At 31.0% G+C, this 15,497-nt stretch overlaps 2 protein-coding genes across 2 annotated transcripts; one reads left to right on the top strand and one right to left on the bottom strand.

Moving 5' to 3' along the window:
* Positions 1 to 4,616: 4,616 nt before the first annotated feature.
* Positions 4,617 to 7,561, top strand: TRIADDRAFT_13081 (uncharacterized protein; the record flags this gene model as incomplete). The annotated part of the gene is made up of 8 exons (XM_002114455.1): positions 4,617 to 5,158; positions 5,375 to 5,433; positions 5,684 to 5,745; positions 5,835 to 5,923; positions 5,999 to 6,101; positions 6,502 to 6,656; positions 6,826 to 6,912; positions 7,453 to 7,561. Coding segments are annotated over 8 exons (1,206 nt in total), but the record flags the coding sequence as incomplete, so codon positions are not given.
* A 4,927-nt stretch (positions 7,562 to 12,488) lies between these two features.
* On the bottom strand, positions 12,489 to 14,993 carry TRIADDRAFT_28064 (uncharacterized protein; the record flags this gene model as incomplete). The annotated part of the gene is made up of 13 exons (XM_002114140.1): positions 12,489 to 12,632; positions 12,715 to 12,775; positions 12,836 to 12,910; positions 12,989 to 13,063; positions 13,218 to 13,264; positions 13,351 to 13,479; positions 13,603 to 13,644; positions 13,724 to 13,778; positions 13,854 to 14,045; positions 14,143 to 14,208; positions 14,361 to 14,432; positions 14,575 to 14,690; positions 14,925 to 14,993. Coding segments are annotated over 13 exons (1,143 nt in total), but the record flags the coding sequence as incomplete, so codon positions are not given.
* Positions 14,994 to 15,497: the final 504 nt, after the last annotated feature.

The following is a 15,497-nucleotide window of genomic DNA, read 5'->3' as shown; positions in this document are numbered from 1 at the left end:
CCCCGTAATCAAGCTATTGATGTATAAGTTAATGACGAAAGGATAAATTTTCAAAATTAGGTTCATCATTACTTTTCTTGATTCATCAAGTTTAAAAGTACATTCTGAATGTCTATTATTGATATCTATCATTTGCAAGTTTTCGATCCAATTTCTAAGTTGTCGTATGCTTTAAAGTCTTAATTCATACTCTATTAAATCAAACCTTTAAAGGAATACTTTTACTATTTGAAGCTCATTAACTAAGACAAAGACGGTAAAGAAGGATAAGATTGAAGCGCCAATAAGCTAAACGTTCACCTGGAATACAAAATCGGTAGCATACTATTTCCGTATATCATCACAGTAATCGTTTCCTTCCCAGTTAATTATATGGATAAACAAGCTAAAGCTATGATACCATAACCAAGAAATAGGTAATATAGAAAATAATCAAGTTAACATTTTCCAATTTATGACTTTATCAGAATGATTATGTTTGCCAGGAGCTTTCAGTTGTGCTAGCTTTTAGTGAATAAGTACCCAGTGCTTTCGGTTCATTATAATCTTCAAAGTAGTACATATTATAAAAAATATTCAAAGAGAGAATACACTAGCTTTCATCGTATTGCGTGTTATACAGTTTGGAAGAAATATTGTTCTGAATTGTAAGTGATCTTTAAATGTTATATATACCGCTAATAACATCTATAAATATACGTAAAACTCATATTGGTTATTGACGTGTAAAATTGTTGCTTAAAATGATTACTAAAATCGATCCACAAATTTTGTAATGTTAGTATAACTAGACTGCTGATGTCTAATCTGAAATTAGATCAGTCCTACTTATTATGTCCTTTTTCATATTTAACTATCCGATGGTTTTTACGATCAGATATCGAGCAACAGGTGGTAAAATATAGACAATTTGGGCTTAATTTAATTTATAGTCATAAACAATATTACTACCGTAGTATAGTTTTTGGTAATAAAGACGTAAAGATATCTTTCTAGTATGTTTGATCGTCTAAAAGTGAATTTTTAGTACTTTTTCAGTTATAGCAAACTGTAAACACACATTAGCGTATCCGCTATGTACTGTACATAATTATGTTAGATAAATTTTTCTAAGATGTCAGCTGCCGAGCATCGAAGAAATTTTTCCGATTTTTTTTGTAGACGTGATAAACATATGGTGATTACGCTAATTAATCCATTTATTATTTATAGCATTTGATATTGAATTTAGTTAGAAGCGATTTTATTATACTTGGAAGACCGAATATAAATCATATTTCAGTAATTTTTGTCAGTTATAGTAACTTTGATGGATGATACAGTTACGTCTACATGAGAATTTAAGCTTGCAAATAAATCTGTATTAGGGAAGTCTACATTAGCTCCAGTATTGAGAATTTAGAAATGTATATGTACTTTTATAAATAAGAACAAGAAAGTTTGAAAGGAGTGAACAGAGATAGAGTTAGAATAGGATGGTGATGACACTTATTTTAATAAGAAACGCCTCTCTTAATTAATCTATTTTTCTAGCAATTATATACTAGCGTATATAATTAGCAAGAAAACAGAATTCATGTTGTGATAGAGACGTTCAATTTCATTTCAGATGATCCAAGCAATTACGTTCATAAATGAAATAAATAAATCTTTTACCTGTACTAAGTTAGGAAACGTATTTAACTAACCGTTCAATGCCTGCATAGTACTTGAAATCTCCTAGTCTATTTTTTTTCTAGCAATTCTATACCAGCCTATATTATAAGCCAGAAACAGAATCCATGTTGTGATAGAGACTTTCAGCCCCCTTTCAGATGATTTAAGTAATTATGTTAATACGTGAAATTAAATCTTTTACCTGTACAAGGATGGGAAATATATTTTAACCAATCATTTAATACTCATACAGTAGTTGAAGGCCAAAAATGGACTCAACCTCCAATAAGCCCTTTATCAATTTTATTTGGTTGTTTTCTTATGAACTTATTAAGAATATACTTTAACTAACCGTTCGATACCTGTACAGTAGTAGAATGCCAAGAATAAATTCTAACTCTACTAGGCACTATATTAATTTCACGGTATCTTGTTGTTTCTTATGAACTCATCATAGAATTTAGGTCGCAAGGCATTTAATAATACACCAAGCTTTATTTTTATAATTCTAGATTTAATCTTTCAAGTGTTCACTATTAATAATTCTTAAGGTATTGCTCTACGAGTACCGGTACTTTAAGAATTATTCCATCTCCATGGCCGTTAATTTTTACAATTTAGAAAATCATCACCACCTTTTAATGCTGTAGATACACACGAGAGACTACAAATTTATAATTTATCCATATATTCCATAAAAGCACATTATAAAGAACTCCATTATCATGTTGCCCATGCATTCTAGACTGCTAATTTACACTCTAGAAGATTTCAAATCACATTCTGTAGACAGTAAATACATAAATAATGTAGGGCTGTTACGTAGTATATACGGTATATACAAGAACCTGTTGATCTATACTGTGACTGAATCGAGGTCTATAACGAAGTTAATGTCGGTGCCATACTGTGAACAATTTTTCTATTTTCATAGGTTAAAAGTACGGCTACGGTGTCAATGCTAATAAAGCACAACCCAAAGCTAGATTGAAAGTGACTAAATCATAGATGAAAATAATTAAGCGTTTAATAACAATTAACATTAAATAAAGGGTGGAGATGGATTAAATAAAATGATTGACGAAAATTATATTATAGTTAGAATCATTCTAATGTCGCAGTTCTATTATAGTTATTGATTTTCTTATGTTACTATAAAATGGCTTATTTATCCAAAATGATTACTAGAGCTTATTTTTGTTTATTGGTAGGAACTATCCTTCTATCATTTAGCGATTTCAATAAGAAATTATTTATAAGAACTATTGTTTATAATTATAGGAACTTGACCAATCGATGTTTATTTTACTCAAAGGTATAGTAAAGTAATCTTAAGACAAATTTTTTCCTCTGAGATTGAACTATTACTATATAAAATTCTAGACGTATCTTGTCGTATAGAAATTTCTGTTTTAACGGGTGATAAAAAAGTAAATTATTTAGCTGGTTCCTTTTGATTAGGTTGGAATAAGAAATAAGAAATTGAATTACCTTCACTGATTTATCATAGAAATACGTGATTGAAGTTTGATAAAATCAAGGTAAACAGAAATGAGACTTTTAGATTAATATAGGCCTTTAGAGATTTTTATGGCAACATAGGTAACAATAAAAATAGAATTCTAATTTCCTCATCTATCGTTACTTCGTCTATTTTATCAATTCTATTTCCGTTTAAGGGAAAATATTCTTTCCTTCCCATAACTGTAACCGTCGCCCGTCCTTCTATATACTGATTATTTCTCCTTTCTCTTCAAAGATACCACCCAATATATTTGTCAGTTCATTTATAGCTAAAGAAAGTGTTCTCTCTCTCTCTCTAATACAACAAAAATAGAAATCTTCTAGGTGTTGAATTATCATATTTATAGCTTGGGTGAAGAGGCAGGTAAAAATGAGGCTATTAATTTCTTCACAACTGTAACGATTTCAATCCTTCTGTGAGTTCATTATTTCTCCCTTCTCTTCCTATATTTGCAAATCCATTTATAGCTGAAGAAAAAGTGCTCTCTCTCTCTCTCGATCGATTACAACAACAGAAATCTTCTATACGCTAATTTATCCTATACGGGCATATTTCCTAGGGTAAGCAGCATTTGGGTAGGTAAAAATTGCTTATTTTAAAATTATAAGATGGATACCGCTACTACCGGCAATGGGATTAATAGAATAATTTATTCTAGCCCCGCTTGAATTTAATCAATTCCTTTTCCTTTCTACGTGTACTTAGCCTTTCCGCCACTTGCCAAACTAACTTCTGTCGAAGAACAATATTCCCCCCATCTTTACGATAGCCATCCAAGCGGGAATACTATATCATTTATCAACAGATTTGAGGTTATTTCTATTCTCTAGATGACTACAAAACGTCATTGAAAATGTCCAAAGATTACGATATTCAATCAGCCCATCAAGATTATCCGACTAAAAATGGTCATGATCCTCATTTGCAGCAACAACAAGAGCACATCATGACTGTTGAGGAAACTACTCCAATAGAAGGAGGAAGTGGAAAGAAAAGATTACAACGCAATAACCGATCTAGTAGCTCTCATATTTTAAGTCAATTTTATCGTTGGAGCAATGCTTTCACCAAGGTACGAGCACAAAATCAAAGTGTTCAAAAACGTCGCCATGATTCATTCATCGAAAAATTTACAACACGCCAAGACCGACGTATATCTATTGACAGTGAAGAGGATTTAGTGACTGTTGCCAATGAAGAAAATTCACTGAGTGACGACAAATCGCATGGTAAAGGCCGTGATGATGACGATGATGTCGTTATTACTGATCAAAAAGATTACTTCTATGATACTTATGGCGATGTCCGAATGCGTTATGAACGTTGGATCATTAATCCTAAAAGTTTAACTAATCTTTATTGGTTAGCTCTGCTATCCTTGGCAGTGTTATATAATTTTTGGTTAATTATTATTCGAACTGCTTTTCCAGAGTTCCAAAATGAAACTCCAATCTTGTGGGGTTTTCTTGACTATAGTACTGATCTAATTTATATCGCTGATATCTACCTCTCAACACGAACTGGCTACTTATCCCATGGCATCGTCGTCACTGATCGCCATAAATTGCGTCAACATTATTTCCGCTCTGGACGGGTTGTGATGGATGTTATTTGTTTATTACCTTTCGATTTTTTCTATTATAACGTTACGCAAATGTTTCCCATTATACGCATTGGACGATTATTAAAATACTATCGCACAAACGATTTCTACCGTTTAATCCAATCACGGACTTATCGGCCCAATTTTTGGCGAATTTTAAATTTAATTCACACCTTATTTATACTCATCCAATGGTTCGCTGCAATTTATTACATGATATCAGGCTATATCGGTTTTGGCTCGGATGGATGGGTTTATCCAGAGCCTGTTGGTATTAACGGCAATTTATCCGTCAAGTATTTAAAATCGGTCTATTGGGCAACGTTAACATTAACAACCATTGGTGAAATCCCCTCGCCAGTTACACAAATTGAGTAAGTAGATTTGACTACTGCACGTATATTCCTTCAATGGCAACTCATGACTGTAGTAATCAATTGGATATCCATTATTATGATACTTTTAAATTATCATGTTTTGTATTATAATAATTGACATTCAGACTTATTTTCAACTCTTACTTAGCCAAAAAATTTTTAACCATAGAAGATTATAATCTAATATTGGCATTCTTTCTTCTTGATTATTAGGTACCTTTTCACTCTATTAAGTTATTTCTGTGGATTATTTATTTTTGCTTCTATTGTCGGTATGATTGAATTATCTGTAGTATTAATTTAATGATCTTTTATAGTAACATGGCAATAAAATCATAGATCATAGTAATACTTTCAATTTGAGCTTAGAATATTATTGTCCTTATCCTTACAAAGAATCAGTTTTTATACTAGTCTGCGCTAAAGTATAGAAAATTTCCAATGGTACAGTAAACGTAAAAGGAGCGAGCAACAGTCTTCTGTTCTTAAATAAATGCTCAGTATTAATGTAATATCTTTTAGGCTTATTGGGTAACGTTATTGCTAAGCGAAATGCTAGAAGATCTCAATTTGATCAATTACTGGTGAGAAACAGTGACCGCCTCATGTTAATTAATCACAACAAATTATTTTAATTAACATTTTATCCATTTAAATGGAAACATAAAAATAGGACGATGCAAAAGAATATATGTCTAAACGAAACGTAAGCAGCAATTTGCAGACTCGTGTTCAACGATGGTTCGATTATTCCTGGGAAAGGTAAAGTTATGCCAGCTTGATATTCTTTTTCTACCTGTAAAGATATCTGTTTAAATAATCTATATTTTGCTACAGAGGCCAACTAAATGGTATTGGAGAAGCTAGAGCAATCAGTATGCTACCAACCAAATTAAAAACCGAATTAGCTCTTCATGTTCATTTAGAGACACTAAAAAAGGTTAGTTTATTTATGAATAGTTAGTATGGGAGATGATTATTTCCAGTAGTGGTCATGATAAAATCGGCATACATAAATAAGTGTATTACAGCGATCTGTATTACTATATGAATATCAGCTTACTCCTAAATAATTTCCTCCAAAGTTGCATTATTGAATATAAGGTGATAAAGCGATCTTCAGTTCCATTTTACTCTGTCTGATTAGCACTGAAGAACATGAAATTAATTTTGATCGTAACGAACGTATAATATGGTTCTTTCTACGCGAATGATCAAATTCACTAGAGTATGATTTACTGCACCTATCGTCAGCGCGAATAAAATATGCTATTTTAAATAATAATACCTATGCTAATATTGGATGTACTTGTATTCATGTAATTATCCTTTTTGGTTAGGTCACATTATTTCAAAACTGTGAACGAGAATTCCTTCATGATCTAGTTCTTAAAATGAAACATCACATTTATACACCTATGGATTTAGTTTGCCAACTTGGTGAAATTGCCCGTGAGATGTACATTATTAGCAACGGCAAATTGGAAGTGTTAAGGTAATTTACCTTGTATGAACTAAAAGACTACTAAACAACTAGATGTAGATAGAATTGTCAAACATGATCAATCATAAATTGGATATTATATCGATATACCTTATTTTGAGTTCTTATGTATAGATGTTGATAACCTTTGTCGACTATTTTATTATCAAATAAACTACAGCGAAAGTGGAGCAGTTATAGCTACATTGAAAGAAGGTGATTTTTTCGGTGAAATTGGAGTTTTAAGTCTATCAGAAGCAGCAAACAGGTAACCTTTCCTAGTCCTTCCATCCTGGCTTGTAGAGTTGTATATCAGTAATAACTACTTATGAAAATACGATAATAAACTTTGCAATCAGCTATGTATAACGACAAGTGTGTCATAATAAATCTAAATTTTAGACAAACTAAAGTATTAAAGTATAATAATTCTATTATATTTCTCAGCCTTCACACGGTTGGCATTTGTTTTCATTCTTAAAGGAAATTTTTACTGCCAGCAGATGGCAGAGTAAAGTTAATAATCTTTATATCATACAAGAGGGAGTGCTGCTATTATCATACTATCTCTGTACCTTAAAGCTTAACACCTCCAATCAGTTAATTAATGAAAATTTTACTATTACCAGCGAATATATTTGTAATTTGTACAAAGCTACAGCCATCAATCACAGTTATATAGAGCTAAATTGTAAACAAAACTACCTTCAGTACCTGGTCCTGGAATCATTAGCAAGCTAAAAGCTATCACAATGAATCTAATAATTTTTACCTTCCATCTATTAACTGTCTATGGTTTCCTTGATAGGCGAACTGCTAATGTTCGATCGATTGGCTTCTCAGAATTATTTGTATTATTAAAGGATGATGTACTGGAAGCTATGGAAGATTATCCAAAAGCTAAGGTATCATTACAGTATTTTGTTAATGCCTGCCTGATAGCACTTTAAAAAGTATTATTCAAGTATTCTATGCCAAGTACTTTATTTCGTGTAATTTGCTTATTTAAATCTTTTTTTATATTTATATAAGTAAATAACATACAAAGTGATACATAATAATTCAGAATCGATAATTAATACAAATACAATTATGGGTATTCCAAAATTCTAGATATAGTAATTGACCTGAAATTGAATCATGTTGTAGGTCTACTTAACTCAATACGCTAAAGCTCGTTTAGCTGGAATGAAAAGAGTAAATTCAGAAACACAGGATACGAAAGAAAATTGTGAAACAGATACAAATACAGCGAGAAATCGAGTTGGCTTAAGGAAAATATTAAATTTATCAATTACTAGAAATAAGATTAAACCAATCAATGAAAATGAAGATCAGGGAGAAATACAAATTAAAAGAAGGTACTTCAATGGCTAAATTAAATAAATATTTGATACCCTACACTTGAGGTACATTTCCGTATATATTTTACCTCGACAACTACGAAATTTACGCCCATATGAAAATTAACATAAAATGTTATGAAACGATTTATATTTGTAAATTATTTTCTCTTTTTTTATTTCAGCCATACTATATCAGGTGGTAGGTCAGGTCCTTCTACATCTAAAATTCGAAGACGATTACAATCTGCAACTAGTAGAAAGAGGTTTTCAAACAGCAGCAATAATATTAATGTTGATAATGATATATCTCTTCCTATGCGCGAAGATATTGAAAGAAATGAGACTCAAAATAATTCAAAGTATACTTCGAATTTTACCGGTCCTGTGACCTCTACCACCTATGCTAATTTATTACCTTACGCATCAGACAACACTGGTACAGTTGAAAATATTACAACACGATTGGCCAAATCAGCTAAGAGTATTGAAAATATGATTCATGATTTACAGGTAGGGATGAATTTGGAATGCTTTTTCCATGTTTAAATACAAAGCTAAATGTATAATAAAATGTGTATGATGTACTTCATAGTAGTATTAAAGTTGATACCACACCTATTAATTTAAGAGAAACTACCGGTACTCTATTACCTACTAATATTCTTTCTAACTTACCCATACTTTAGGCCGAAGTTGCAAGTAATCATGCAACTAATGCTCGTGGAATTAATAGTCTATATAAATTACCTACAATTAGTTCATTCTATGTGCCAAGAACCGAAGATGAGAAATCATCATTAACATCCGTTGAAGTTCAGCAGCTTAAGGGATTAGTTAGGCAGTTACAAGATGATATAGAAGAAAAGAATAAAACAATTAATAATTTAACCCTTGAAATTCATAAATTTCAAGGAGATACAACTAATAAAAATATTGAGAATTAAATTCCTGAGGAAGGGAATATCCGTATCAATAATATTTTGAAAAATATTAATCATTTTTACCAAAAACACATTTACAAAATTTATAACTTTTTCTATAAATTAGTAGATCCTGGAGGCAGCATATAATAATTATGTCTATATCTATGTACATGTTTTGCTACCGAATCTCAAATTTATAGTTTATTATCTATGTAAATTTGCAGAGAAAAATTTTATATCAGATAGATTATAACATATAATTCGAGATTATTTTCGTGATACTCTAGACAGACTTAAAATTTCTACAGCTTTTGTTGCTTTATCTACAAAAATGATAAAACTTAATTTTTGTAGTTCTATTATATATTACTGTACATATAATTATTAAATTCCTCCTTTCGCCCTCACCTACAATAGCTCTTATTTATATCTAATATAGATATCAATTTATATCATTAGGTTAATTCTCTTTTAGAATAATTTATGCCTTAATTACAGGATAGCAAAAGGTGAATTAATTATCCGTTAATTTTAGATTACAATTATAGTGAGTTGAACGACGGTGCTTGTAGGTTATGTTTATATTAACGATCTAAAGGGGATATTTTGAACGATCGATTGAATGGTTTGATCAATTTCATGTTATTAAAATAATTAGTAACATCCATTCCTTAGATGGTTGTCGAAATTAAACTATTTTAAGCTGATTTTGAAGCTTACTACGGCAGATAGCTATACTACTGTAATATTGATTACTTCATGAAGGTAGATTTATAGGCGTACATGCTGTGATTGATTTTTCATTGCAATAGTTAGTATCCATTCTACGAAAGATAGTACGACACCGCAGGTATGCTATAAAAATACTGTACTATAAAGCATGATTAAGGCAGTCTTTATATGAAAGGAATATTTAACTTATCAAAATAAGTCAATATATATGATAGGTATAAAATGAAGATTTAGATTGATTGACCGGTAATAATTTGGGATTAATTAGAAAGATGGCCACTGTAATTGTATATAGCAATTATAATATCATATGTGGAGTAAATTGTACGAGAATACAGTATAACTACCCTTTATAAGTTACACATTTAACCGTATTATACCCGTATATTTAAGCGATAATGCGTCTAAAATACTCTAACATAATATTTGATGATGTACAATAATATTTTCATGTATAACCTGTACAACGTGTATATCTATTTGTGATGAATCCTAAAGTTTTGAACTATTGCATATTGCCTGAGATTAAAATATTTTAATCATGACTAATTTTAGATTACTAATTGGTTTAAGGAAACAGGTATTGCCTACTAGAAGTACTATTCACAAAAACAATTTAAAAATAAGATAACAAACAGCATTTATTGATGTTCGAAATGACATTTTAAATTCGTCATTTCCGCCGAATCGTACCGACACTTCACTAATTTTCTTGATGCAGTAGATTAAAAAATTGCGTGACAATTTTTATACTGCGTAGATCATGAATTTAAGGATATATAGAAATTAAAATATATAATTTTCTCCATTGCAAATCTCGATCTCAATACTTATGTATTTAATGTAATACTTGAAAGATTACATAGACAATAGTACGAATAAAAAGGTATAAAAGATTATTCTGTAGGCTGAGTCATTCCTGCATACTAGTACAGTATATCCTAATATTGATATAACCAATCATTAAATCAGCCGTGCATAAACATAACGTAAACTTATTGTTACATATCAAATCATTCAACTTGGAATTGTGTAACCCAGCTCAAGTAAATTACTGTACACTATCACACTTAGCCTTAACAAAAACGTGATATATTGTATAGTAGTTTCAAATCGTGGTTTCTATGTCCAAACACGGGATACACAAAAAATAATATTACAATCACAGTATGTAACTGTACATGGCCATAATGTTAATTGTAAATAAAAACAATTTAAATTTTCATTCATATAATTTTCAACAAATACAAGAGCATCCGAAAAGTTGTGGTAATTTAAATATTTTTAGGTTGTTAATATATAATCATTGCAACCATTACAGAGGTATTAATAATATGATACAGAAATGTATAATAATATTCGGCTGATTCGTAGATGATTAAGAATGGAACTAATTTATCACTATTCTTCATATCAAAATTGTATTAGTATTGGTTAATGAAGCGTGCGTCATTCAAGTATTATAGTATGTTCGTCTGTAGTTGCAGTAATCATAGCATTTCTTATAAATTCGCTGAATGTTTTGGCATCAAATGTATCGTAATAGATACATTCAGTTGATTTAACGTGTGTATAAACAATATGAAATAGCTCGCGCAATTAATTTGCTTGGCAGTCGCTCGATTCGAATTTTTCAACGATATTCCTTATGTAGCCGGAACTGCGCTGTAATTCATTCTTAGGACAAGTCTCATCATCGTTGGCATCGTTCTTAGTTTCAGCAGTGCTTGTGATGCCAAGATTCTGAATAGAACTTTTTGACGTATTAAGTGAAGAATTATTTAATGATTGCATGTGAGCTGATTCTAATTCCAAAGTTAATTCCTTAACTGATACATTGAATTTCAATTCTTCAACATCATTTTCACGGTCAGCCTCAGGTGATACAATCAGCTTATCGAGAGTGTGATCGACGTAATTATCCCGCTCACTCTCTGTTGACGAATTAATTTTAGGATTTGGTGATATTCTATCTTCATCAAATTTATGTTCTTCACTTTTGCTTACAGGGGACTTACTGCTATTTTGACGCAATATAGCTTTTGAAGCCTGCCAGCCTTTAGATATACCTTCTAAAAAGTTCTTGATCCCTTTTACCTTCGATCCTTCTCTTTTATTCGATTTGTTCATTGTTTTATTGGAATGTGTTTCGTTGTCTCCTTTAGACTTCACTTCGTATAACATTTTTGTCGAACTACAACAATCTTCCTCCTGTTTATGTCTAAGTACAATAGTTGGAGATGCGCCCAATTTTGATTCGTTAATGGCGACGGTATCATTAGATAAATTACCTTCGGCTAAAGTATGCTTGTCAAATCCTTCTGGGTGACTATCAAATGATGTGTCAATCGATGCACTTGATGTAATCTGATCATATGCTTGACTATAATCGTTTGCTAAACTACCTAGGTTGGGATTTGATTTTACCGGCCTAGGTGCTTGTATGCGATTTTGCAGATTACGGCCCTTACGATGAAGTGATTTCTTTATATTTTTCTCCTTTTTCCTATCATTCTTAATTTGATACTCACTTATCAAGCAAGAAACACATGAGTAAAATGAGATAAAGTCTGTATCTTCATTTGCTTTCGTTGATGCAGTATCTTTACATTGGGTTTGGCCCGATTCATCATTTTGCTCTGTTATAGGTGCTTTCTTGGTCATTTGACTCCGACGAAAGGAAATTAACTGCTTAATAGAGGTATCAGAGTATGATCTCTTCCTCCATAAATGACTGTGGCGAAGGCGCCTACGTCCATAGTAAAAATGTTAGTTAGAGAGACCAAGAGTTGTTGCAGTTAAGTCAATTTATTTTCAAGGTTTAAAGTTTAATTCTAATTACATTACCCTGCTTTTATTAAGCCTTCATAAGTAATCAATTGATTGTAAAAGCCCGGATTAGGATTAATGCAATTGCGACAGCTTTTCACATGTTGTAAGGCGGTCTCTAAGGGCCACTTATATTCCTTCATAACATAAGCTATGACCTACTCATGAAGCAATGAATTAAGTTAATGTTCTATGCTTAAAACTTTAATATTTGATAAAATGGCTTAAATCAGACTTTACCGTTGAAGCAGACCTGCTAACTCCCATTTTACAATGAACCAGTACTTTTGAGCTATTATTCCTATCAATAAATAGATCTGTCAGGCCAAATTCTTGCAAAAAAATTTTATTAGCCACTTACCTTGCACCTTTGATAAATTTATAAGTCTTGTCCCAATTTGTTATTAGATCTGTTGTTTCTTTATCGACAACTCTACTCATACAATGATACAATCATTATTAAAAGACCTTTACGATTACGTTAGTATAGACAGCATAGGAATGTTTTAATTACCTGATATTCATATAGGAAAACTGATTTGGAAAAAAGTTATCGACTTCACAAGTGATATTTAAAATGTATTTAATACTATAAGTATAAAACAATAACTTAAAATTAAACAATGTCAATTTGCGCAAGTAACTAATATTTTACGCATCCCAACAGATGCTCCAGGTTAAATTCTATAATAAAACGACGTTATCATGAAACATTATATCTTTAAAATTTAACGGTTACTTACCCTTTATTTTTTAGCTCGTCGATATTAGCAGCATTCCATTCTGAACCCTAAAATAGAGTATTAAAAAATATAAGCTTTTTTCTCTTAAAGTGCTTGATAAATTTATTTTAAAGAAGATAAATCAGCAATTTACCAAATATAGGTAAGGCAGTATTTCAGATGCTGAATCCATTTGTCGTAAGATAACAATCATACATTCATCAATGAATTCCTTGAATTCAGTAAGCTTCATTTGTATTCTTTCTTCTAGTAATGACCGTATCTGTTAAGTGAATAAATAAAAACGTTAACAATTTATAGACATAATTTTAGATTTTTTGAATATATTGCAGTATCATTGCTTAAACAGAAGTCATTTACAATGTACCGGAGATTACATGATTACCTGTTTACTAGTTATTTCTTCTATATCTACATGCGCCATAATCTGTAATGCCAATGGTAAAATATCATCTAATAGTACTAAGGTACTCGTATTATCATTGAAGTATTAAAGCAAAGCTTACATCTCGTAAATTGACCTTAATTAGATTTCGTGTGGCAGCTAACTTTGATTGATCCCTATAGATTTAACAAGTTTAATTAAATTATCACTATAAAGGATTCGATTTTTAATTCACAGCTCAAAATACTTACAGTTCAGAATCTATTTTGGCGTCAAAATTAGTTTTAGATTCGATATCAAGTGCATTCCATTCAATAATGGCCTTTGGCGAACTATTAATTTCTTTTACGTAATGGTTAATCCAAGTATGTGAAGTACCTTCAGCAAAAAAATTGTTATATCTTGCATTTTCTACATTCTTATTCAACGTCTGTAAAGCGCTCCTACGTTAATCAAAGACTTGTATCAAGATACAGTGTTACAGGTAGGTCAAATTGAAATTTTATCTTTGAAGTTAATAACAATAAGTTTAAAGCTAACCACATTGATTGCACTGATACAGGCTTGAAAGTATGTTTGCGATAATCTGAAGTTACTACAAAACCTCTAAAAAAGGGTATGAAATATTAAAGATGAGAAAGGATTATCAATTAATTCGAATGATTAGGATTTAATTAGTTGCTTACGTAGTGATGTATCAAAGCAATGTAACGCATGCAACTGAGGATTACAAGAACGGATGCTTGGGTTCTACTCACCCGTCGCCATCAAGGACAATTGATGTATCAGCATAAACTGGAAGGACCATTCCTAAAGTGGCTTCATCAGAACTGTTTTATAATAAAGTGTAGATTTATATAGATTAATCTATCTATTATCCATAGGTAGATCATTTCAGTGAGGATTTCGCATTAATTACGATGAATTCGATTATATAATTAATTAATTAATATCATTGCTAATGAGACATACGTTTCATCCCAGTCAAAACCTAACAGAGCGTTTTCTTCTGTATTGTCGATATCAGTAATTGATACCACAGTTAGGTATCTCGTTCTAGTTGATAGTAGGCATTCTAATTTGACTGCCTGTATAAAAATGTAAAATAGATGACTTATTTAGCAAAATGCGCAGGTTTAAACGATGAAGTTATAGCTGAAACCTTCAATACTGGTATAGTAACTACTGTACTTCTTTTCATTTGATAGTAACAATACAACAGCAATGATACCGAAATACGATCATTTTAAAAAATTTTTGACAACATAAGAATTAAAGATATCGTTTTTTATTGTCGACAGAAATAAAAGTTTCTTTCTTACTAGGGTAATTGAGTCCTTAGGTCTTACTGTCTCAGATATAACGCGTAAATGGTGTTGAATATCGCCTGCTAAAATAGGAATAATCAAAGAAAATGTTTGTATTTCAAAATTACATAGGATTATCGATATAGTAGTCGATTACTCGCGTTATAATGTCTACTTATGAAAATTTTTCGCGTTCTTATATGATTAGGAAAAATCATAAGAAGAAAAATAAAATACTGTAAATGAAGCATGAACTAACTGAAAAGCATCTAAATTGTTTATGTCGCAATATCAGCGATAACCAGTAGCCATTTGGAATCGTTTCATGTTAAATATTGTACAGTACAGTTCATGGAATTGAACATGGATAACGATTTAATGGTTTTGAATAATCTAAGTGTCATCCTAAACAAAATGTTTTTGAATATTTTCATCTCGTTAATTATTGAGAAAATAGTCTTGATTGACGGGACAGATGCAAAATAACTTAAAATGGCGTAGGAACGCTTTTACTGTAAACAATAAAAGAGTAAAGTTTCTATATCGTAATTGCAGATTGATACTGTATAGTGATAGTCTACTGTACTA

Source organism: Trichoplax adhaerens, genomic scaffold, assembly GCF_000150275.1.
Source record: "Trichoplax adhaerens TRIADscaffold_7 genomic scaffold, whole genome shotgun sequence".
Taxonomy (NCBI): Eukaryota; Metazoa; Placozoa; class Uniplacotomia; order Trichoplacea; family Trichoplacidae; genus Trichoplax; species Trichoplax adhaerens.
Note: the sequence above shows the minus strand (reverse complement) of the source record. Positions and strands in the feature narration are given on the sequence as shown.